At 39.7% G+C, this 24,033-nt stretch overlaps 1 protein-coding gene across 1 annotated transcript in view; it reads right to left on the bottom strand.

Moving 5' to 3' along the window:
• The window catches only part of LOC131937136 (C-type mannose receptor 2-like), a 36,613-nt gene extending 13,867 nt beyond the window's left edge, over positions 1 to 22,746 (bottom strand). Inside the window, exons 1-18 of the mRNA XM_059294327.1 lie at positions 22,665 to 22,746; positions 22,047 to 22,207; positions 20,432 to 20,556; positions 20,027 to 20,145; positions 19,730 to 19,826; positions 18,169 to 18,295; positions 17,979 to 18,061; positions 15,238 to 15,344; positions 12,621 to 12,750; positions 12,229 to 12,311; positions 10,564 to 10,686; positions 9,432 to 9,536; positions 8,683 to 8,841; positions 5,441 to 5,611; positions 4,022 to 4,075; positions 2,489 to 2,668; positions 1,001 to 1,167; positions 303 to 419 (exon numbers count right to left, since the gene is read on the bottom strand). Coding sequence (XP_059150310.1) covers positions 303 to 419; positions 1,001 to 1,167; positions 2,489 to 2,668; positions 4,022 to 4,075; positions 5,441 to 5,611; positions 8,683 to 8,841; positions 9,432 to 9,536; positions 10,564 to 10,686; positions 12,229 to 12,311; positions 12,621 to 12,750; positions 15,238 to 15,344; positions 17,979 to 18,061; positions 18,169 to 18,295; positions 19,730 to 19,826; positions 20,027 to 20,145; positions 20,432 to 20,556; positions 22,047 to 22,207; positions 22,665 to 22,746 — 2,190 coding nt within the window. The remainder of the gene's footprint in view (positions 1 to 302; positions 420 to 1,000; positions 1,168 to 2,488; positions 2,669 to 4,021; positions 4,076 to 5,440; positions 5,612 to 8,682; positions 8,842 to 9,431; positions 9,537 to 10,563; positions 10,687 to 12,228; positions 12,312 to 12,620; positions 12,751 to 15,237; positions 15,345 to 17,978; positions 18,062 to 18,168; positions 18,296 to 19,729; positions 19,827 to 20,026; positions 20,146 to 20,431; positions 20,557 to 22,046; positions 22,208 to 22,664) is intronic.
• Positions 22,747 to 24,033: the final 1,287 nt, after the last annotated feature.

Below are 24,033 nucleotides of genomic sequence, written 5' to 3'. Positions count from 1 at the left end.
TTTCAGTTGTCAATCGACTACCACTAGCAAAGTAATTAGATTCCCAACTTAAGCAATCAAATTACCTCTTAAGCTAATTAAATTTTCTTAGAAACGAATCAAGTTCTTAAGAAGAAGAAGCCAAACAACTTACCACACATCCAATCAACTTACCATAGCAGTTAATCAACTTACCACACACTCAATCAACTTACCACAGCAGTTAATCAATTTACCACAGCAGTTAATCAATCAACTTACCACAGCATTTAATCAACTTACCACAGCATTTTATCAACTTACCACACACCCAATCAACTTACATAACTACATCCGACCCTGTAGAAGGGCAAGGAAGGATAACTCAGTGTTTCAGCTGGTCTCATACAGACGTATCCCGCCATCTTGGTGTTACAGTCAACTTCATCCCATTTCCCATCCTGTCCCAAATTTTAAGGATGGGATTAAATCTCAAAGCTTATACACTCTAGGTTTTATAAAAAAATTTAATCTCAAAGCTTACACTCTAGGTTTTAAATTTTTTAAATCTCAAAGCTTACTCTCTAGGTTTTAAAAAAAAATTTAATCTCAAAGCTTACACTCTAGGTTTTAATTTTTTTAAATCTGAAAGCTTACTCTCTAGGTTTTAAAATATGTAGACATGTTTCTGTTCTGTCTTTATTTTTACATTTTAAGTAGTCAAGTACTGATTTCATAATAGTAATATTAAACGGAAGAATAGCCCATATATTCGAAATTTGCTCGACGCCTAAAATAAAATAGGTAATCTAAAAACAATGAGTGAAAGTCTTTAATTGGATTATAAGAGTTGAGCTCTTTAAGTGGATTATAGGAGAGGAGCTTTTTAATTTTATTGTAAGAGTGGAGCCCTTTAATTGGGTGATAGGCGTGGTAGTCTTTAACTGGATGATAAGTGTGGTAGTCTTTAATTGGGTGATAGGTGTGGTAGTCTTTAACTGGATGATAGGTGTGGTAGTCTTTAACTGGATGATATACCGACCCTCGTGTTCACAGCAACACACGGCCCCACACTTGTCAATGAGATCTGAGTGATTTGAGAATCATAGTTCCAGTTTGTGAGTGATGCAGCAGAGTTGTCCGTCCATCGAAAGATTTTGTCCGAATGGTTTTTTTTCAAACCGATCCAGAATCCGCTTTCTGGGCTGGCTGAAATGGGAGCAGGGATGTGTATAATGGGAGCAGGAATATAAGGGAGCAGGGATGTTTATAATGGGAGCAGGGATGTGTATAATGGGAGCAGGGATGTATAAAATGGGAGCAGGGATGTATATAATGGGAGCAGTGATTTGTGTAATGGGAGCAGGGATGTGTGGGAGCAGGGATTTGTGTAATTGGAGAAGGATTTATGGACAGGATTCGATATAACAATGTAACTTTGCATAAAATCTGTAACAACTGCTTACCTTTTTTTATATTGATAGTTATATTAAGAAACAGTAAATGGGAAAAAAACACTTTAAGGTAAAGAAAACAAGCTTTGAGGTAAGAAAACAAACTTTGAGGTAAAGAAAACAAACTTTGAGGTAAAAAGAAACTTTGAGGTAAAGAAAACAAACTTTGAGGTAAAGAAAACAAACTTTGAGGTAAAGAAAACAAACTTTGAGGTATAAAGAAACTTTGAGGTAAAGAAAACAAACTTTGAGGTAAAAAGAAACTTTGAGGTAAAGAAAACAAACTTTGAGGTAAAGAAAACAAACTTTGAGGTAAAGAAAACAAACTTTGAGGTAAAAAGAAACTATAAGGTACAGAAAACAAACTTTGAGGTAAAGGAAACAAACTATGAGGTAAAGAAAACAAACTTTGAGGTAAACAAAACAAACTTTGAGGTAAAGAAAACAAACTTTCAGGTAAAGAAAACAAACTATGAAGTAAAGAAAACAAACATTGAGTTAAAGAAAACAAACTTTGAGGTAAAAAAAACAAACTTTACCGTAAAGAAAACAAACTTTGAGGTAAAAAAAACAAACTTTGAGGTAAAGAAAACAAACTTTCAGGTAAAGAAAACAAACTATGAAGTAAAGAAAACAAACTATGAGGTAAAGATAACAAACTATGAAGTAAAGAAAACAAACTTTGAGGTAAAGAAAACAAACTTTGACGTAAAGAAAACAAACTTTCAGGTAAAGAAAACAAACTTTAAAGAAAACAAACTACTATGTAAAGAAAACAAACTTTGAAGTAAAGAAAACAAACTTTAAAGAAAACAAACTTTGAGGTAAAGAAAACAAACTTTAAAGAAAACAAACTCCTAGGTAAAGAAAATAAACTTTGAGGTAAAGAAAACAAACTTTAAAGAAAACAAACTTTGACGTAAAGAAAACAAACTTTGAGGTAAAGAAAATAAACTTTAAGGTAAAGAAAACAAACTTTGAGGTAAAGAAAACAAACTTTAAAGAAAACAAACTCCTAGGTAAAGAAAACAAACTTTGAGGTAAAGAAAACAAACTTTGAGGTAAAGAAAACAAACTTTGCGGTAAACTGCCCCAGAGGAAGAAGTTCTCCCTGAACGATTCAAGTTTAGCGAGATGTGAGTTTTGATCTTTACACCAGGCTTGTGCCTCACTCCACGTCACGTGCTGGACCTGGGTCATGTAGCACTGGCTGTTGTACAGGTCCCATCCTGCTGGACAGCCCATGTAGCCTGACCCTGGGGGTGTGGTCAAGGTTGATTAGTGGGTTGTGGTCAAGGTTGGTTAGTGGGGTGTGGTAAAGGTTGGTTAGTGGGGTGTGGTGAAGGTTGGTTAGTGGGGTGTGGTGAAGGTTGGTTAGTGGGGTGTGGTGAAGGTTGGTTAGTGGGGTGTGGTGAAGGTTGGTTAGTTGGGTGTAGGGTTGGTTAGTGGGCTGTGGGGAAGGTTGGTTAGTGGGGTGTGGGGAAGGTTGGTTAGTGCGGTGTAGGGTTGGTTAGTGGGCTGTGGTGAAGGTTGGTTAGTGGGGTGTAGGGTTGGTTAGTGGGGTGTGGTGAAGGTTGGTTAGTTGGGTGTGGTGAAGGTTGGTTAGTGGGGTGTGGTGAAGGTTGGTTAGTGGGGTTAGCCTGACCCTGGGGGTGTGGTCAAGGTTGGTTAGTGGGGTGTGGTTGGTTAGTGGGGTGTGATAAATGTTGGTTAGTGGGTTGTGGTGAAGGTTGGTTAGTGGGGTGTGGTGAAGGTTGGTTAGTGGGGTGTGGTGAAGGTTGGTTAGTGGGGTGTGGTGAAGGTTGGTTAGTGGGGTGTGGTGAAGGTTGGTTAGTTGGGTGTAGGGTTGGTTAGTGGGCTGTGGGGAAGGTTGGTTAGTGGGGTGTGGGGAAGGTTGGTTAGTGCGGTGTAGGGTTGGTTAGTGGGCTGTGGTGAAGGTTGGTTAGTGGGGTGTAGGGTTGGTTAGTGGGGTGTGGTGAAGGTTGGTTAGTTGGGTGTAGGGTTGGTTAGTGGGCTGTGGGGAAGGTTGGTTAGTGGGGTGTGGGGAAGGTTGGTTAGTGCGGTGTAGGGTTGGTTAGTGGGCTGTGGTGAAGGTTGGTTAGTGGGGTGTAGGGTTGGTTAGTGGGGTGTAATGAAGGTTGGTTAGTGGGCTGTGGTGAAGGTTGGTTAGTGGGGTGTAGGGTTGGTTAGTGGGGTGTGGGGTTTCGGGCGATTGCCCGCAAGACACTAGCCCGAATGCCGTGAGACTGAAGGACGTTTTTTTTTTTCCTAACGGACGATTGCTCTAAGACTGTTTTCACAAATGGACGTTTGCACAAATAGAAACACGGCCTTCGGACACACGACATTCGTGCAAATGTCTTTCGGGCGTTTTTCGCAGACTCATTTAGGGATAGGAGTTATACTGAAGGGACTGACGAATTCAGGGTATCATTCAGTGATGTGATAATCACTGTTAAAGAGCAGATGTTAATTAATCCAGAACGTGCTTGTCGATTTATGTTTGTTTCATTAAGTAGTAATTTTATTTGTAGAGAAACATTGACGAATGTAGGAAATCGTTGATCAAAGAAGAAACGAGTTATTTATAATTTATGTTTTTAACTGACCTGACACTCCTGGAGGTGTAGTTTGTACCTCTATGGTCACGGCAGCATCACCCACTGTAGAGGGAGAACAACAACAGTCATATCAAGCCGCAAGGTCAAGATTAAGTTCATTAACGTGAACCAGTCCATGTCAAGATTAAGTTCATTAACTTGAACCAGTCCATGTCAAGATTAAGCTTACTATCTTGAACCAGTCGTGGTAAAGATTACGATAATTAGCTTGGCTCAATCGTTGTTTCATTTAATAAGTTGATTATTAATGAGTTAGTTTAATTAAGAATGTGAACCTCTCACCTTTCTTCTTGCAGATGAATCCATGTGGATTAGAACAACTTCTTTTCTGCCACATTTTAGTGGATGTGGATATGACGGCGCAGGTTGTGATGTGGAGTGTATAAACGGCTAGGTCATGAGATAAATAATTTTACATTGTTTAGTTTTACGTTAGTGATTTACATGGGACGTGATTGATCTAACAAAAAAAGGTATTTTACCAGAACGAGAACAAGCAAAAATTATACACTTTTTCTGTCAACTCAATAAATTTAATTTAGAATACCACAAATAAAATACTCCATAAACCTACAACCCCACAAACATACAACCATACAACCCCACAAATACAACCCAAGAACTCCACAAACCAACAACCCCACAAACATACAACCCTACAAACATACAAACATACAACCCCACAACCCCACAAACATACAATCCTACAACCCCAAACCACCCTACAACCCCACAAATACAACCCCACAACACCACACACCTACAACCCCACCAACATACAACCCTACAAACCTGGCTGCCAGTTCTTGAATACAAAAGGAGCGCCATCCAACCACGTCCAGCCATACTCCTTGTACTTTTCATGGGCGCCTAACCACAACCCCACTCCATCCTTCACACTTAGACGTTCTGCTCAATGGGTGGGAGGGTCAGTAGGTCAGTGGGTTAGTGGGTCAGTTGGTCGATTGATCAGTGAGTTAGTAGGTCAGTTGGTCAGTTGGTCAGTTGGTCAGTAGGTTAGTGGGTTAGTAGGTCAGTTGGTCAGTTGGTTAGTGGGTTAGTGTGTCAGTGAGTCAGTGGATCAGTGGGTCATTTGGTTATTTGGTTATTTAGTCAGTTGGTCGGTTGGTTGGTTGGTTATTTGAGCGGTTGGTCGGTTGGTCCGTTGGTTAGTTGGTTTTTATTGACATTTTAACATTGTTACTCAGTGTAAATGTAAATAGGCCTTCATCGTTATATTTACAGTTAACATTCCATTTAATTTGATACCACTAGAGCTAGTAAAATGTTTTAGGGTACCGGTCCTTATTAGTATACTTTTTAAAAAATGTATTTTGAAAACTTAAGATTATAATGACTCACTTATATAATACTCATTAGTCGATTACAATCTTAAGATAATTATACCTTCTATAAACCTCTGTTCCTCCTGTGACGTGATGCTGGCCAAGCTCCCATTCTGGTTGCTGCAAATCATCACTGCTTCATCCCATGTTGTGCTCAAGTCTCTAAACTGGTAACAAAAGTCTGTCCCTGACCTTTCAACCCAAGATTGGCCACATTTTTCACTGTACGGATCTGCAGTATTAAATGGTCCATTCATTGTGATGAAAACATTGCCCCATCTGATGGTGAAACGATTACTTTAGACTTGAACACTTTGTTTCATCGTATTGTGAAAAGATTGTTTTAGATTTGTACACTTTGACACATATAATGGTGAAATGATTACTTTAGATTTGAACACTTTGTTTCATCGTATTGTGAAAAGATTGTTTTAGATTTGTACACTTTGCTACACATAATGGTGAAACGATTACTTTAGATTTAAATTAACAAAATAGTAAAAGGGGCAAGTTTGTTCTGTGAGTCTCAGAAATTAATAACAGACCTGCTTTTTTGTAACAAGTTTGTATATCCTTGTTATGGCATCTCTTAATGTGTTATTTATTTGTCAAACTGGTTGTTGTTACATAATTAATGTAAGTTTCGCCTTAACATATTTTATTTTGAAATTCGTTTAGCTGTTGTATGAGGCGTGTGTATAGATCACACTACAAGTCTAAAAAAATTTATATTATTTTAAACAGAAAACTATATATTGTGTAACAATATCCAACTATATATTGTGTAACAGTATCCAAATAATTTCAAGCCAAAAAAAAATTAGCCCTACTGTGTTACGATATTTAAAGTATTTTAAACCAAAAGAAAAAACTTACCTTCTATTGTATGTGTGACGGCTGTAGATAAAATATATTAAAGAAAATAAATATAAAAGTGTGTGAAAATAAGTTATTTCATTTAGAAAATGTCAACTTCTGTGCTATAGCAAACACAATACAAGTTTACAATTTGCCAATACAGAACTACCCAGGCATCAATTTTCGCCATTTAACATTATTTGTCGTCATCTAATGTTGACGTATGCACATATAGGATATAACACACACACAAAGTTTAAAAGTTGGACTGTAACATCCTAGGGACATACTTTTACACTAACGTAGTGACCTACTTTATTCTGTGGCACCCATTGACACTACAATGACCTACTTTAAATTGGGATTAACTGTTAAAGGCAGAGTAACCTACTTTCTTAAGTTTAAATGTGAGACCCAACGAACGGTTTCATTAACTCTTGTAACGTAAGTAGTTTGCTATGCTTGGACAGTTCAACCATCGCGTTTTAACATTTTTGTCAGCTCTTCCAATGTAAAAATGTTCATTGAACGTGTGAATATAAAACCTCAGAGAACTACTCATAAAAGTAAGACTGTAATAGTCTTAAACCAAGTGACCAACCTCAAATCTAGTTTAGCTATGAGACTTCGATGACCTACTTTAAACAGGTTTAACTGGTATGCAAAGTGACCTACTTTATTAAGTTAAATTCTGACAATGACCTACTTTAGCACTCGTTTAACTGTGACATCCCAATGACCTACTTTACGGTTATGTTAAATGCTACACTCATGTGACCTACTTTTATTCCGCTGACACAGTACACCCGGCACGAGGTCAGTACACTCCACACTCCGCCAAACATGGTGGCTCTCATTAGCAATTAGAACCACGCACCGATTGATGAGTGGGTCTGTTGGTTGACCCGCCTCCCACTGGGTGACGTAGGGCTGGAAAACACGTCAGAACAATTCGACAGGGGGTGGGGCTGTGGTGCAGGTTAAACTCATTTAAAATTAAACGCTAGGTTGTTTTAATAAGTGAGAAACTAACAAACAATTATTTAGGATTTCTATCTTGCCAAGTCAGGTAAAGAAGGTTTTTTTATAATTATATGTTAATAAATTAACTTTGACGAAAACTAACAATTCTATTAAATACTTTCATATGCTTTTTATCAAAAAGAATTTTTTTTTATTTCTTAAATATTAAATTCCTTCAAATGAACAGTTTTCAGTAGCACATAACACAAGGTAACACAGTAGCACATAACACACGGACACACAGTAGCACATAACACAAGGACACACAGTAGCACATAACACAAGGACACACAGTAGCTCACATAACACAAGGACACACAGTAGCTCACATAACACAAGGTAACACAGTAGCACATAACACAAGGTAACACAGTAGCACATAACACAAGGTAACACAGTAGCACATAACACAAGGTAACACAGTAGCACATAACACAAGGTAACACAGTAGCACGTAACACAAGGTAACACAGTAGCACATAACACAAGGTAACACAGTAGCACGTAACACAAGGTAACACAGTAGCACATAACACAAGGTAACACAGTAGCACATAACACAAGGTAACACAGTAGCACATAACACACGGACACACAGTAACACATAACACAAGGACACACAGTAGTACATAACACAAGGACACACAGTAGCACATAACACAAGGACACACAGTAGCACGTAACACAAGGACACACAGTAGCACATAACACAAGGACACACAGTAGCACATAACACAAGGACACACAGTAGTACATAACACAAGGACACACAGTAGCACATAACACAAGGACACACAGTAGCACGTAACACAAGGACACACAGTAGCACATAACACAAGGACACACAGTAGTACATAACACAAGGACACACAGTAACACATAACACAAGGACACACAGTAACACATAACACAAGAACACAGTACTACAAAAAACTCACCCAAGACCCATTGATCCACCTGTAAGAGAATTGTGTCTCTGTGTACTGTAGCCCAATGTAGAACATTCCGTGTTTTATGATATCTGTTTGAAAAAGTTAACATTGCGTGTTTTATTATATCTGTTTGGAAAAATTAACCTTTTTATACAGTCTTTTCGAAACAGTTAACATTCTGACTTATACAAAATTGATTTAAAACTCGTTAACATTGTGTATATTCTACTAAGTTTTTGTTTTAATTATATTCCGCCTTTACATGAACTGCTACAAAGTTCAAGTCGACCCTAGCAAATTACCAGAGGGACTAACTACACCAAAGAAAACATGTTTTACCGGCCAAATTTCTGTTTAAGTCGACCCTAGCAAATTACCAGAGGGACTAACTACACTAAAGAAAAACATGTTTTACCGGCCAAATTTCTGTTTAAGTCGACCCTAGCAAATTACCAGAGGGACTAACTACACCAAAGAAAACATGTTTTACCGGCCAAATTTCTGTAGGCGTCTTGTGTCTTAATGACGGCAACTTGACTGTTCAAAGACGCACATTTTGTAGTTGCGTCTACCCAGTCAGTGATGACGCCACTGATGTAGATGCAGGAGTCACCAACGACTCTCCAGCCGTCCTCACAGTCTGCTTCACCTGCACAAAAAGTGGTGTCATGTCTGCTACATGGAACTCGTCTCTAGGTTAAATAAACTGGTAAAGCGATATTCACCAACATTAATATAGGATGAGTTTTGCCATGGAAGACACAAAGCTTTCAGATAGAATGGACGCTCTACACTAACTCAACTTAATTTATGTCAATCATTCAACACATTGATCTAAGGTAACTGAATGTAATCTATGGCAATCATTCAACACTTTGATCTAAGCTAACAAACGTAATGTGTATCAATCACTCAACATTTTGACCTAAGGTAACTTAAAGTAATTTATGTCAATCACTCAACACATTGACCTAAGGTAACTTAAAGTAATTTGTGTCAATCATTCAACACATTGACCTAAGGTAACTTACAGTAATTTATGTCAATCACTCAACACATTGACCTAAAGTAACTTAACGTAATTTATGTCAATCACTCAACACATTGACCTAAAGTAACTTAAAGTAATTTGCGTCAATCACTCAACACATTGACCTAAGGTAACTTAAAGTAATTTATGTCAATCACTCAACACATTGACCTAACGTAACTTAACTAATAAGGTCAACAACCAGGTACCTGGTCTAAGGTTGGCGTGACCTATTGGTTTACTGGCAGCTCTACTGCAGCCAAAAGGTTTGTACCGTAGAGCACTGTCCACTCGCCACTTGCCTAAAGGATCGGCTACAGAAAACAGATGCAACAGTTGGAAAGAAATGTGATTTAGTACTTGCGTTTTTTTTTTAAAACTAATGCAACAGTTAGATAGAAAGAATTTACTGATTTCTACATTTTATGTTATCTTAAACTTAAACAAGCCTTATGCTACACATCACATAAACCTAACCTTCTAATCTAGCCGTGTACTATCCCACACCCAAACCTAACCTGAACTAGCCATGTACTATCCCACACCTAAGCCTAACCTTCTGAACTAGCCGTGTACTATCACTCACCTAAACCTAACCTAATCTAGCCGTGTACTATCACTCACCTAAACCTAACCTAATCTAGCCGTGTACTATCCCATCACCTAAACCTAACCTTCTGAACTAGCCGTGTACTATCCCACACCTAAACCTAACTTAATCTAGCCGTGTACTATCACTCACCTAAACCTAACCTAATCTAGCCGTGTACTATCACTCACCTAAACCTAACCTAATCTAGCCGTGTACTATCCCACACCTAAACCTAACCTTCTGAACTAGCCGTGTACTATCACTCACCTAAACCTAACCTAATCTAGCCGTGTACTATCACTCACCTAAACCTAACCTAATCTAGCCGTGTACTATCACTCACCTAAACCTAACCTAATCTAGCCGTGTACTATCCAACACCTAAACCTAACCTAATCTAGCCGTGTACTATCCCACACCTAAGCCTAACCTAATCTAGCCGTGTACTATCCCACACCTAAACCTAACCTAATCTAGCCTATGCTACCAATCACCTAAACCTAACCTAATCTAGCCGTGTACTATCCCACACCTAAACCTAACCTAATCTAGCCGTGTACTATCTAAGCCTAACCTAATCTAGCCGTGTACTATCCCTCACCTAAGCCTAACCTTCTAATCTAGCCGTGTACTATCCCACACCCAAACCTAACCTAATCTAGCTGTGTACTATCCCACACCTAAGCCTAACCTAATCTAGCCTATGCTACCAATCACCTAAACCTAACCTATTCTAGCCGTGTACTTGCCTGTGTCAATATAGGCACACTCCTGTAGACCAGCGACATTCACTGGGGGATTTAAGCTCCAGTTGTCATAGTTACTGACTGGGGTTCCGTCTACCCATTTGAAGAACTCCATGCCAGGAAAATCTGGTTTATACAGTTTGATGTGTATGTCTTTTATCATACAGCTTATACAGTTTAATGTGTATATATTTTATCATATACCTTGTACAAGTTGATTTGTATATATTTTATCATATACCTTGTACAAGTTGATTTGTATATATTTTATCATATACCTTGTACAAGGTGATTTGTATGTGATTTATAACATATAGCTCATTCAGTTTGGCAGAGGCGTAGCAACTTTCGATTTGCACCCCCCCTCGAACATTTGATTTGCACCCCCCCCCCCCTCCAACTTTTCGTTTATACCCCCCTCAAACTGTCAATTTTTTTTCCAACCCATTTTGGCGCCCCCCCCCCCCGTAAGGTCGGCGCCCGGGGACATGTCCCCCCCCTCGCTACGCCTCTGCAGTTTGGGTATAGTTATCAAATTTTAATTATATTTCATTGTTTGGTTCAGTAAATTTGAAGTTTATTTATTTTTGTCTTTTTTACTTTCTCGTATATACGAAGTATAGAGAAAGTCTTGTAATCGTGCAAAAAAAAATCGAGATTTTTACAAATCTCGACGTTTTACACCTCACTGATACGGAAAAACATAATTTTGCAATCTTGTCCGTATGTCTGTGTGTCTGTCTGTGTGTCTGTCTGTCTGTCTGGCCGTGTGTAAACACGATAACTTGAGTACCGTTACAGCTAGGTTGATGAAATTTCATATATAAGTATTTTATCAAAATCGTAGATTCGTATCAACTTTTGAGCGATTTCCGATAACCGGAAGTGGTACTTTTCCTACTTTGAATTTTTCAAAAGCCTATAACTTGAGTACTATTTCAGATAGATAAATGAAATTTCACATGTAAGTAAAAGATCTAATTCTCTACCTTCTGTTAAATTTTGAGTAATTTCCGTTGACTGGAAGTAGTACTTTACGCTACTTCCGATTTCTCAAAAAACTAATGTAAATTTTAAAAGTACTAATAATATTGCGCACTATTATGCGCTTTTTTATTTGGCGTTCACTTGGTGTGCAATTAATTTGTCTACGACATTTTATTCTATTTTTAAAACTTTAAGTATTTAAAATGGATTAAAAATCATGTCTATAGCCCGAGTTCCCATCCCCTGTTATTTTATATAAGAATATTCGAGAAAGTTTAGGGGAGATCACTCCCGGTTTATTTCTACATCTTCTTCGTTCTTGTTATTAAATTTGCTAGGAATTTCCTCCAACACAATTAAGTTTGACGTGTCAACATGTTACGCGCCTAATGGTTTGTCGACATCATCATGTTTCGCATCTGAATTTTTTCCATAGCATTTGTGCTTCGTCCACCCAAGGACTATCAGCAAGGCAGCAGGTATTTGATTTTGGATTTATTTTCTCTAATAGATTGGTAACTGTGTTCGTCTATTGAGCTTCATCAACCTAAGTAGTGTTGTCTAGATTTTAATTAATTAACTATGATCAACCTAAGTAGTGTTGTCTAGCTTTTAATTAATTTACTTTGATCAATCTAAGTATTATTGTCTAGCTTTTAATTAATTAACTTTGTCACTAACCTGATATTCCAATCCAGAAATAATTGACAGACATTGCTTCGAATTCTGAGAGAAGTTCGTTAACTTTCATCTGAATACCTGCCCTTTAAGTTACAGAAAATCTTCTCACGCAAATGATAGAACTGAATTACATTAATTTTAATATTTTAATATTAGCATTACTTATTCATTCATAAAACTAAAGCAATAATTAATAGTTAAGTGGACATTTAGACTTCTTCAAAAATTTGTCATTTGACCGATGTTTTTGAGTTTACCAATGTATTGTTTTTTACTGAAATTCCCCTCTAGATGAAGGCCTTTGATTGTAATTCCCCACTAGAACTAAGCCTTTCACTGTAGTTCCCCTCTAGCTGAGATAGCTCTGACGAGTATGTGATGAGCTGCCTTACGATAAGATTTTGAGCAAGTCAGCGTCCAGAGAGAGACAATAATTCCTGGCTTCCATACAGGTCATCTCAATTCTTGGGAAAAACTTGAAGCAGGTCGACCTGTAGATGAGCCATCCATCGGGACACTGGCCTGCACGAGAAAAATGTTGGCGGGTGAAAATAGAAACGGTATGGTAAAAAAGATATTCGCTATGGTAAAATAGATATTCGCTATGGTAAAATAGATATTCGCTATGGTAAAATAGATATTCGCTATGGTAAAATAGATATTCGCTATGGTAAAATAGATATTCGCTATGGTAAAATAGATATACGGTATGGTAAAATAGATATTCGCTATGGTAAAATAGATATTCGCTATGGTAAAATAGATATTCGCTATGGTAAAATAGATATACGGTATGGTAAAATAGATATTCGCTATGGTAAAATAGATATTCGCTATGGTAAAATAGATATACTGTATGGTAAAATAGATATTCGCTATGGTAAAATAGATATTCGCTATGGTAAAATAGATATACTGTATGGTAAAATAGATATTCGCTATGGTAAAATAGATATACGGTATGGTAAAATAGATATTCGCTATGGTAAAATAGATATTCGCTATGGTAAAATAGATATACGGTATGGTAAAATAGATATTCGCTATGGTAAAATAGATATTCGCTATGGTAAAATAGATATACTGTATGGTAAAATAGATATTCGCTATGGTAAAATAGATATTCGCTATGGTAAAATAGATATACTGTATGGTAAAATAGATATTCGCTATGGTAAAATAGATATACGGTATGGTAAAATAGATATTCGCTATGGTAAAATAGATATTCGCTATGGTAAAATAGATATACGGTATGGTAAAATAGATATTCGCTATGGTAAAATAGATATTCGCTATGGTAAAATAGATATACGGTATGGTAAAATAGATATACGGTATGGTAAAATAGATATACGGTTTGGTAAAATAGATATACGGTTTGGTAAAATAGATATACGGTATGTTTATATAAGTATACGTTATGACGGTTATAGAGACACGGTATGTTAGATAGACGCTGTGTTAAAATAGAGACACGCTTTGAGATATGTCGAGGAGCTTGTCCTTATCGAGTTAGTACTCTGTATGAATTGGTTATAACAATTAAACGTGTCTGTTGCTCAATTTACAAATGTTTTCTATGCACTTGTTTTGTGGGTTTCGTGACATGCATTTTTAACCTGTTTAAAACAACCCTAACGTTGTTTTTACCGTATTTCTTTCATTCTGAATTTTTTTTTAAATATAATTTATCATAAATACAAGAGGAAAGCTAAATTTATCACGAATGTTAAATCCCAATGTATGTTTAACCATCCCCAACCTTTTCCTGTTACGTCTCTTACGTGTCCCCTGACTGTGTGTGTTGAGTGTGTTTACATAGAACAAGAAGTGTGGCAGTTGTGTGGCGTAACACCACGTGACCATCCCCTACCCTTTCCACCCCTTCCCTCTCCACCCCTATCCTCTCCACCCCTACCCTCTCCACCCCTCCCCTCCCACCTACCCTCTCCACCCCTTCCCTCTCCACCCCTTCCCTCTCCACCCCTACCCTCTCCACCCCTCCCCTCCCACCTACCCTCTCCACCCCTACCCTCTCCACCCCTACACCTCCACCCTTACCCACTCCACCCCTCCTCCCCCACCTACCCTCTCCACCCCTACATTCTCCACCCCACCCCTCCCCTCCCACCTACCAACTCCACCCCTCCCCTCCCACCTACCCTCTCCACCCCTACCCTCTCCACCCTTACCCTCTCCACCCCTCCTCCCCCACCTACCCTCTCCGACCCTACCCTCTCCACCCCTCTTCTCCCACCTACCCCCTCCACCCCTCCCCTCAGACCTACCCTCTCCACCCCTACCCTCTCCACCCTTACCCTCTCCACCCCTCCTCCCCCACCTACCCTCTCCACCCCTACCCTCTCCGGCCCTCCCCTCCCACCAACCCTCTCCACCCCTACCCTCTCCACCCCTACCCTCTCCACCCCACCCCTCCCCTCCCACCTACCCCCTCCACCCCTCCCCTCCCACCTACCCTCTCCACCCCTACCTTCTCCACCCTTACCCTCTCCACCCCTCCTCCCCCACCTACCCTCTCCACCCCTACCCTCTCCACCCCTCCTCTCCCACCTACCCCCTCCACCCCTCCCCTCCCACCTACCCTCTCCACCCCTACCCTCTCCACCCTTACCCTCTCCACCCCTCCTCCCCCACCTACCCTCTTCACCCCTACCCTCTCCGGCCCTCCCCTCCCACCAACCCTCTCCACCCCTACCCTCTCCACCCTTACCCTCTCCACCCCTCCTCCCCCACCTACCCTCTCCACCCCTACCCTCTCCACCCCTCCTCTCCCACCTACCCCCTCCACCCCTCCCCTCCCACCTACCCTCTCCACCCCTACCCTCTCCACCCTTACCCTCTCCACCCCTCCTCCCCCACCTACCCTCTCCACCCCTACCCTCCAACCTACCCTCCCACCTACCCTCTCCACCCCTACCCCCTCCACCCCTCCCCTCCCACCTACCCTCTCCACCCCTACCCTCTCCACCCCTCTCTCCCACCTACCCTGCATCTTCTCGCACGTGAACTCCCGGGTCTCCATGCAGCCACCAGTACCCAGACGGTACTCACTGGCACTGCTCACGTTCAGGTAACTACAGTTATCTAGGGACCTGTGTGAGTACACAAGAGAAGATTGTAACTACAGTTATCTAGGGACCTGTGTGAGCACACAAGAGAAAATTGTAACTACAGTTATCTAGGGACCTGTGTGAGTACACAAGAGAAAATTGTAACTACAGTTATCTAGGGACCTGTGTGAGTACACAAGAGAAAATTGTAACTACAGTTATCTAGGGACCTGTGTGAGTACACAAGAGAAAATTGTAACTACAGTTATCTAGGGACCTGTGTGAGTACACAAGAGAAAATTGTAACTACAGTTATCTAGGGACCTGTGTGAGCACACAAGAGAAAATTGTAACTACAGTTATCTAGGGACCTGTGTGAGTACACAAGAGAAGATTGTAACTACAGTTATCTAGGGACCTGTGTGAGTACACAAGAGAAAATTGTAACTACAGTTATCTAGGGACCTGTGTGAGTACACAAGAGAAAATTGTAACTACAGTTATCTAGGGACCTGTGTGAGTACACAAGAGAAAATTGTAACTACAGTTATCTAGGGACCTGTGTGAGCATACAAGAAAAGATTGTAACTACAGTTATCTAGGGACCTGTGTGAGTACACAAGAGAAGATTGTAACTACAGTTATCTAGGGACCTGTGTGAGTACACAAGAGAAAATTGTAACTACAGTTATCTAGGGACCTGTGTGAGCACACAAGAGAAAATTGTAACTACAGTTATCTAGGGACCTGTGTGAGCACACAAGAGAAAATTGTAACTACAGTTATCTAGGGACCTGTGTGAGTACACAAGAGAAGATTGTAACTACAGTTATCTAGGGAACTGTGTGAGCACACAAGAGAAAATTGTAACTACAGTTATCTAGGGACCTGTGTGAGTACACAAGAGAAAATTGTAACTACAGTTATCTAGGGACCTGTGTGAGTACACAAGAGAAAATTGTAACTACAGTTATCTAGGGACCTGTGTGAGTACACAAGAGAAGATTGTAACTACAGTTATCTAGGGACCTGTGTGAGTACACAAGAGAAAATTGTAACTCCAGTTATCTAGGGACCTGTGTGAGTACACAAGAGAAAATTGTAACAACAGTTATCTAGGGACCTGTGTGAGTACACAAGAGAAGATTGTAACTGCAGTTATCTAGGGACCTGTGTGAGTACACAAGAGAAGATTGTAACTACAGTTATCTAGGGAACTGTGTGAGCACACAAGAGAAAATTGTAACTACAGTTATCTAGGGACCTGTGTGAGTACACAAGAGAAAATTGTAACTACAGTTATCTAGGGACCTGTGTGAGTACACAAGAGAAAATTGTAACTACAGTTATCTAGGGACCTGTGTGAGTACACAAGAGAAGATTGTAACTACAGTTATCTAGGGACCTGTGTGAGTACACAAGAGAAAATTGTAACTACAGTTATCTAGGGACCTGTGTGAGCACACAAGAGAAAATTGTAACTACAGTTATCTAGGGACCTGTGTGAGTACACAAGAGAAGATTGTAACTACAGTTATCTAGGGACCTGTGTGAGTACACAAGAGAAGATTGTAACTACAGTTATCTAGGGAACTGTGTGAGCACACAAGAGAAGATTGTAACTACAGTTATCTAGGGACCTGTGTGAGTACACAAGAGAAGATTGTAACTACAGTTATCTAGGGACCTGTGTGAGTACACAAGAGAAGATTGTAACTACAGTTATCTAGGGACCTGTGTGAGTACACCAGAGAAGATTGTAACTACAGTTATCTAGGGACCTGTGTGAGCACACAAGAGAAGATTGTAACTACAGTTATCTAGGGAACTGTGTGAGCACACAAGAGAAGATTGTAACTACAGTTATCTAGGGACCTGTGTGAGTACACAAGAGAAGATTGTAACTACAGTTATCTAGGGAACTGTGTGAGCACACAAGAGAAGATTGTAACTACAGTTATCTAGGGACCTGTGTGAGTACACAAGAGAAGGTTGTAACTACAGTTATCTAGGGACCAGTGTGAGTACACAAGAGAAGATTGTAACTACAGTTATCTAGGGACCTGTGTGAGTACACAAGAGAAGATTGTAACTACAGTTATCTAGGGAACTGTGTGAGCACACAAGAGAAAATTGTAACTACAGTTATCTAGGGACCTGTGTGAGTACACAAGAGAAGATTGTAACTACAGTTATCTAGGGACCTGTGTGAGTACACAAGAGAAAATTGTAACTACAGTTATCTAGGGACCTGTGTGAGCATACAAGAGAAGATTGTAACTACAGTTATCTAGGGACCTGTGTGAGTACACAAGAGAAAATTGTAACTACAGTTATCTAGGGACCTGTGTGGGCACACTAGAGAAAATGGTAACAAATTGTCGAGAAATATGAGAAACAAAAAGCGTTGTGTGTGCTACTGTGTAGACTAATACTATACGATTAAAAGATAGCAAGGTAATGTATACAGTGGTTTTCATTCTTTCTTAACTTAAACGTAGTGCCATGTGTTCGTATTGTACAGCGCTTTACCCGTAGTAAAAGACAATGTCGTCTATAATTTGCAATAATTACCATTCAGATTAGGAAGCTGAAAGGTCGTGGATGGTGATAAATAGTGTTACTTACCACCTTTCCGACTTACCACCTTTCCGACTTACCACCTTTCCGACTTACCATCTTTCCGACTTGCCACTTTTGGGGGTTGATTGTGGCTGTAGTAAAGAAGTATTTACAGGAGTTCCGTTGCTCCATGTGAACTGCAACACAGAAAACATGTCGTGTTGGTTTTTTTGTTTTTTTTTTTTTTTTTTTTTTTTTTGTAATTCATGCCATCCCCACTAGAACCAGCCAACAGACAACTTACAGCCCCACTAGACGACTGCTGGAATCCCACCCATGAGATGCGAAACATTGACTCGTGGAATACAAATGATGTCCTGATTGAGTTGTCGACTGTGGCGAGAGCACTTTGTAGTTTCTCACAAGTTGTTCTGGTGAAAGAAGAAACATTTCTTTTATCGGAGGTTGCGTGGTCTTACCTCGGTAGTAAAACATTAGTCAAAAGTCTTTTCCTGTGTGGCCTCTAGTATCTTTCAATTCGGAACTTTATTCTCTCACAGGATACCACTTCAAAGACATTTCTAGCTCGTCAGGCTACTACACTAAACAGCCATGTCCAAATGAAGAAAATGTGATAAGCCATAACGTTAGCGGGTGTTGCTGTTATTTACATTTAATACAGTACTTAAGGTCAGGTTAAACCCCCAAATTGAAAATTAGGTGTTAGGACTTTTTTTAAGTGAGAAAAAAAAGCAAAAAAATCACTAAAAAGTTATGGTTTTGTGAAAATACTTTCTAAAAAGTGTCATTTTTAGGGTAAAATAGCTCAAAATTAGCTTTCATTGAAATCACAATAACACAGCTTCTAATTGTCAGAATAACACAAATTTTAACATAGTGTAATATACACAAATTCAAAAAAGATGAACTTAAACAATTTGAAAATAATAATAAATGGATTTTATCCCAAAAAAATTTAATCTGAGCTCTAAAAATGTCAAAAAAAAGTTGGAGTTGATTTAGGATTTTATTTTATAAAATGTAAAGTTTCAAAGATATAGAAATTATTTTACAACTACTTTACACGCAGTGTTTAGGGAACAGTTTTTGAACTTTTTTTTAATTTATTTATTTTTTTTTAGCTAAAGTGATTTAACTGGTACAATTTTGTTAAAAAGTAACATTTTGAGAAAAGCGCTAAATAATGAAAATATAGGCCTACTAAATTTGCAAAAAAAAAAGCGAAAACTTTATAAAAAAGTCATTTTTAAAACCTCTCGTTAAATTAGTTGCATCTGGAGCCTCTTACTTAGCCATAAAAACATATTTTAGTTAGTTTTTAATTTTTGTGTTGCCAAATGTTGCTTAATATAGGTGAATTATGTCATTATTCTCATTAATTAAAAAATTATTTTAAAAAAATACTAGCAATACGTAGTTAGGCAAAATAATTCTACACAAATGTTCAGAGTTGAATCCTGTTTCGGAAACAATAGATTTTGAGAAATCAAAATTTCTGACTTAAATGTGTATTTTTTTGGGGGGTGGGGGGGAGTTAACCTGCCCTCAATAAAGTAATCTAAACTTTTTTGCATAGCTATTTTAAAATTCTTTAACATAGTTTTTAGAAATCGGCAAAACATCTACACTAGGTCGATATGTATTGTGACCTCTTGGCATCAATATAGTGAAATATTGTGACATATTGACCTCCCAAAAGGTGACCTATTGACCCCATAATGTGTCCTATTGACCTCTATAGGTGACCTACTGACCTCCATAAGGTGACCTATTGACCTTCATAAGGTGACCTATTGACATCCCAAAAGGTGACCTAATTACCTCCATAAAACCAAGAGACTTACATTGCGTCGTTCCATGTCTTCTTGACGACCGAGTGACGCAGACATGAGCCGTTGACTGCGACCCACCCGTCGTCGTAGTCACACAACAAGACAGTATCTGAAGATAGAAACATGAACCACTTTATTACTAGCCATAACATCAAAACTTTATTATCGGAAACACAGCTAATGGTTTTAAATTTCGAATGATCCCCCCTCCCTAATTAATAACCAAGTTTACACAAATATCCCTCATCCTTAACAAAATAGACAGCTTTGAGAATGACAATCAGCCTTCAATCCCACCAGACAACCCACCTTTCCGCTGTTTACAAATAACTCCGGTGTGTTGGGTACAGTTGTCGAACCTGACGTCATCATTTGAGATGTACCCGCAAGGTACGGTCAAGGACGGCTGGTAAAACGCAGTAGTTGGGCTGGAAAGTTAATGAATTAATGAATTGATTAAGTTATAACATTCATTATTGCAGGTGCAGTAGAGTCTATCCTCTGATTTAACAGAACAATAATAAAGTGCTCATTTAAGAAGCGATCAATGTGCAGTTGATAGGTTTACATATCATATGAATTTAATTATGTTTTGATTTGCTTTATCCAAACAATAACGTGGACGATGAGATTGTGATGGCGCGCCATCAATGATGAGAATGATGTTGTAGATGAAAGAGAAGATGATCAGCTGATAATGAAAGCCTGACTTACAACTGGATATGATATGGATCACCGTTCGTATCCACCAGCCCCTTCTCTGTGTAGCGGACATCAATCCACCATTCAGGGTATGGCCGGAACGTTTGATACAGTTTGCCTTGGGATATCAGCCACGTCTAGTTGGGATTATTTTTAAAGAATCATTCTTAAGTTCGGTGTTTTAGCTAATGGTTTAGTAGCGATACTATAAACAAAAAACACAGCACGTAGCACCCAACCTGAAGCACTTACCATAGCACTCAACTTGAAACTCTTACCATAGTGCCCAACATGAAGCACCTATCATAGCACCGAAAATGAAACACTTACCATAGCACCCAACATGAAGCACTTACCATAGTGCCCAACATTAAGCACTTACCATAGCACCAAACTTGAAGCACTTACCATAGCACCCAACATGAAGCACTTACCATAGTGCCCAACATTAAGCACTTACCATAGCACCAAACTTGAAGCACTTACCATAGCACCAAACTTGAAGCACTTACCATAGCACCTAACATGAAGCACTTACCATAGCACCGAAAATGAAACACTTACCATAGCACCAAACTTGAACCACTTACCATAGCACCAAACTTGAAACATTATAGCACCCAACCTGAAGCACTTACCATAGCACCAAACTTGAAGCACTTACCATAGCACCAAACTTGAAGCACTTACCATAGCACCAAACTTGAAGCACTTACCATAGCACCAAACCTGAAGCACTTACCATAGCACCAAACTTGAAGCACTTACCATAGCACCAAACTTGAAGCACTTACCATAGCACCAAACCTGAAGCACTTACCATAGCACCAAACTTGAAGCACTTACCATAGCACCTAACTTGAAGCACTTACCATAGCACCAAACCTGGAGCACTTACCATAGCACCAAACTTGAAGCACTTACCATAGCACCTAACTTGAAGCACTTACCATAGCACCAAACCTGGAGCACTTACCATAGCACCAAACTTGAAGCACTTACCATAGCACCCAACATGAAGCACTTACCATAGTGCCCAACATTAAGCACTTACCATAGCACCAAACTTGAAGCACTTACCATAGCACCAAACTTGAAGCACTTACCATAGCACCTAACATGAAGCACTTACCATAGCACCGAAAATGAAACACTTACCATAGCACCAAACTTGAACCACTTACCATAGCACCAAACTTGAAACATTATAGCACCCAACCTGAAGCACTTACCATAGCACCAAACTTGAAGCACTTACCATAGCACCAAACTTGAAGCACTTACCATAGCACCAAACCTGAAGCACTTACCATAGCACCAAACTTGAAGCACTTACCATAGCACCAAACTTGAAGCACTTACCATAGCACCAAACCTGAAGCACTTACCATAGCACCAAACTTGAAGCACTTACCATAGCACCTAACTTGAAGCACTTACCATAGCACCAAACCTGGAGCACTTACCATAGCACCAAACTTGAAGCACTTACCATAGCACCAAACCTGAAGCACTTACCATAGCACCAAACTTGAAGCACTTACCATAGCACCCGACTTGAAGCACTTACCATAGCACCCAACTTGAAGCACTTACCATAGCACCCAACCTGAAGCACCCAACTTACCAGCTCCTCCTGTGAATCAAAGGTCACCAACTCTGACCCCACCAGCCGGCAAACATGGACGGCCTTGTCACGTGGTATGGGCAGGGTCCTTTTCCAGAACTTGTAGCAGAAGTCGCTGTTGGGGTAGGATACCCAGGTGAAGGGACAGTCCGAGGGAGAACCTGTTGAGGTCACGTGATTCTAATGTAAGAGATGGTGTCATGTGGCACGCGGCAGTGTGTAGTGTCAGTGATATCGTGTTTACAGGGAGTGTTCCGTTCAAATCTTAACCTCGTGACAAAAGTAAGACATACCTACCGTAGCTTGTCAATAGAGGAACCATGTCTCTTAATTACCAGTGTGACACAAAAAAATAAATATACCAGTTTTCGACATTCTTAAGTGATGACGATTGTAGTTGCATGCAAAATGGCACTTTATGAATTTACCACCTTAATAATATACCACTTTAATAATATACCACTTTATCAATATACCACTTGTATACATTTATGATGACTTTGTCCTGTAGCACGACAAGCGTAGTTACAATGTTTAACTTGTTTCAGTCAAACGACCAACAGCTTGTCCATTAATTTTTGTACACGTTTTGTCAAAATGTAATGTAGTAAACTTTACCTGAATTAATCATCACTATAGAGTCACAATAATCCAGCCATACAAGAATAAACACAGCTGCAAGCTTCATGGCAGAAACCATAATTGTCAAAGTTGCTTCTTCAAATCCGGCTCTCTAACTTTGCTCCTACAGCAGGCTTCTAGAGTAGGCTCCAACTGTTGGCTCCAACTGTTGGCTCCAACTGTTGGCTCCAGTTGTTGGCTCTACTTGATATCAAGAAACCCCATAAATATCTACTTCAACTTATTGTATACACAATCCCACGCTACTGCGTGTCGTTACACGAACTAGAATGTTGAGATTATATGTTATGGGTCGTTACTTTAACTCGGATGTTGAGATTATAATTTATGTTATGGGAAGATTTAACAGAATAGACAAAGACAGACCTGGATACGTATCGTCAACAGTTAATGAACGCTTTAGGGACAACGTGTAATTAACTTCGATGGTTCCCACACTACGCTAGGTTGTGTGTTTCTCACACTAGACTGTGTGTTTCCCACTACGCTAGACTAGACTGTGTGTTTCCCACACTAGACTGTGTGTTTCCCACACTAGATGTGTGTTTCCCACACTAGGCTGTGTGTTTCCTACATTACGCTAGTGTTTCCCACACTGCGCTAGACTGTGTGTTTCCCACACTACGTTAGACTGTGTGTTTCCCACACTAGACTGTGTGTTTCCCACACTAGACTGTGTGTTTCCCACACTACGCTAGACTGTATGTTTCCCACACTACACTAAACTGTGTGTTTCCCACACTAGACTAGACTGTATGTTTCCCACACTAGACTGTGTGTTTCCCACACTAGACTGTGTGTTTCCCACACTACGCTAGACTGTATGTTTCCCACACTACACTAAACTGTGTGTTTCCCACACTAGACTGTGTGTTTCCCACACTAGACTGTGTGTTTCCCACACTACGCTAGACTGTATGTTTCCCACACTACGCTAGACTGTATGTTTCCCACACTTCGTTAGACTGTGTGTTTCCCACACTAGACTGTGTGTTCCCCACACTACGTTAGACTGTGTGTTTCCCACACTACGCTAGACTGTATGTTTCCCACACTAGACTGTGTGTTTCCCACACTACGCTAGACTGTGTGTTTCCTACACTACGCTAGACTGTGTGTTTCCCACACTACGTTAGACTGTGTGTTTCCCACACTAGACTGTGTGTTTCCCACACTACGTTAGACTGTATGTTTCCCACACTACGCTATACTCAGGGGCGGAACTACAGTGCCGCCAGACCCCGCAATGCGGGGGGGGGGGCACGCCATTTAGGGGCCCACAGACGACCAGAATACATTTTTTTATAGTTAAAAAAATAATTCTCTTGCATTTTTGACTTGATAG

The sequence above is a fragment of the Physella acuta genome, unplaced genomic scaffold (assembly GCF_028476545.2).
Source record: "Physella acuta isolate Inbredline_101_S28 unplaced genomic scaffold, ASM2847654v3 ptg000200l, whole genome shotgun sequence".
Taxonomy (NCBI): Eukaryota; Metazoa; Mollusca; class Gastropoda; family Physidae; genus Physella; species Physella acuta.
The sequence above is the reverse complement of the archived record's forward strand: the minus strand, read 5'-3'. Positions and strand labels throughout refer to the sequence as shown.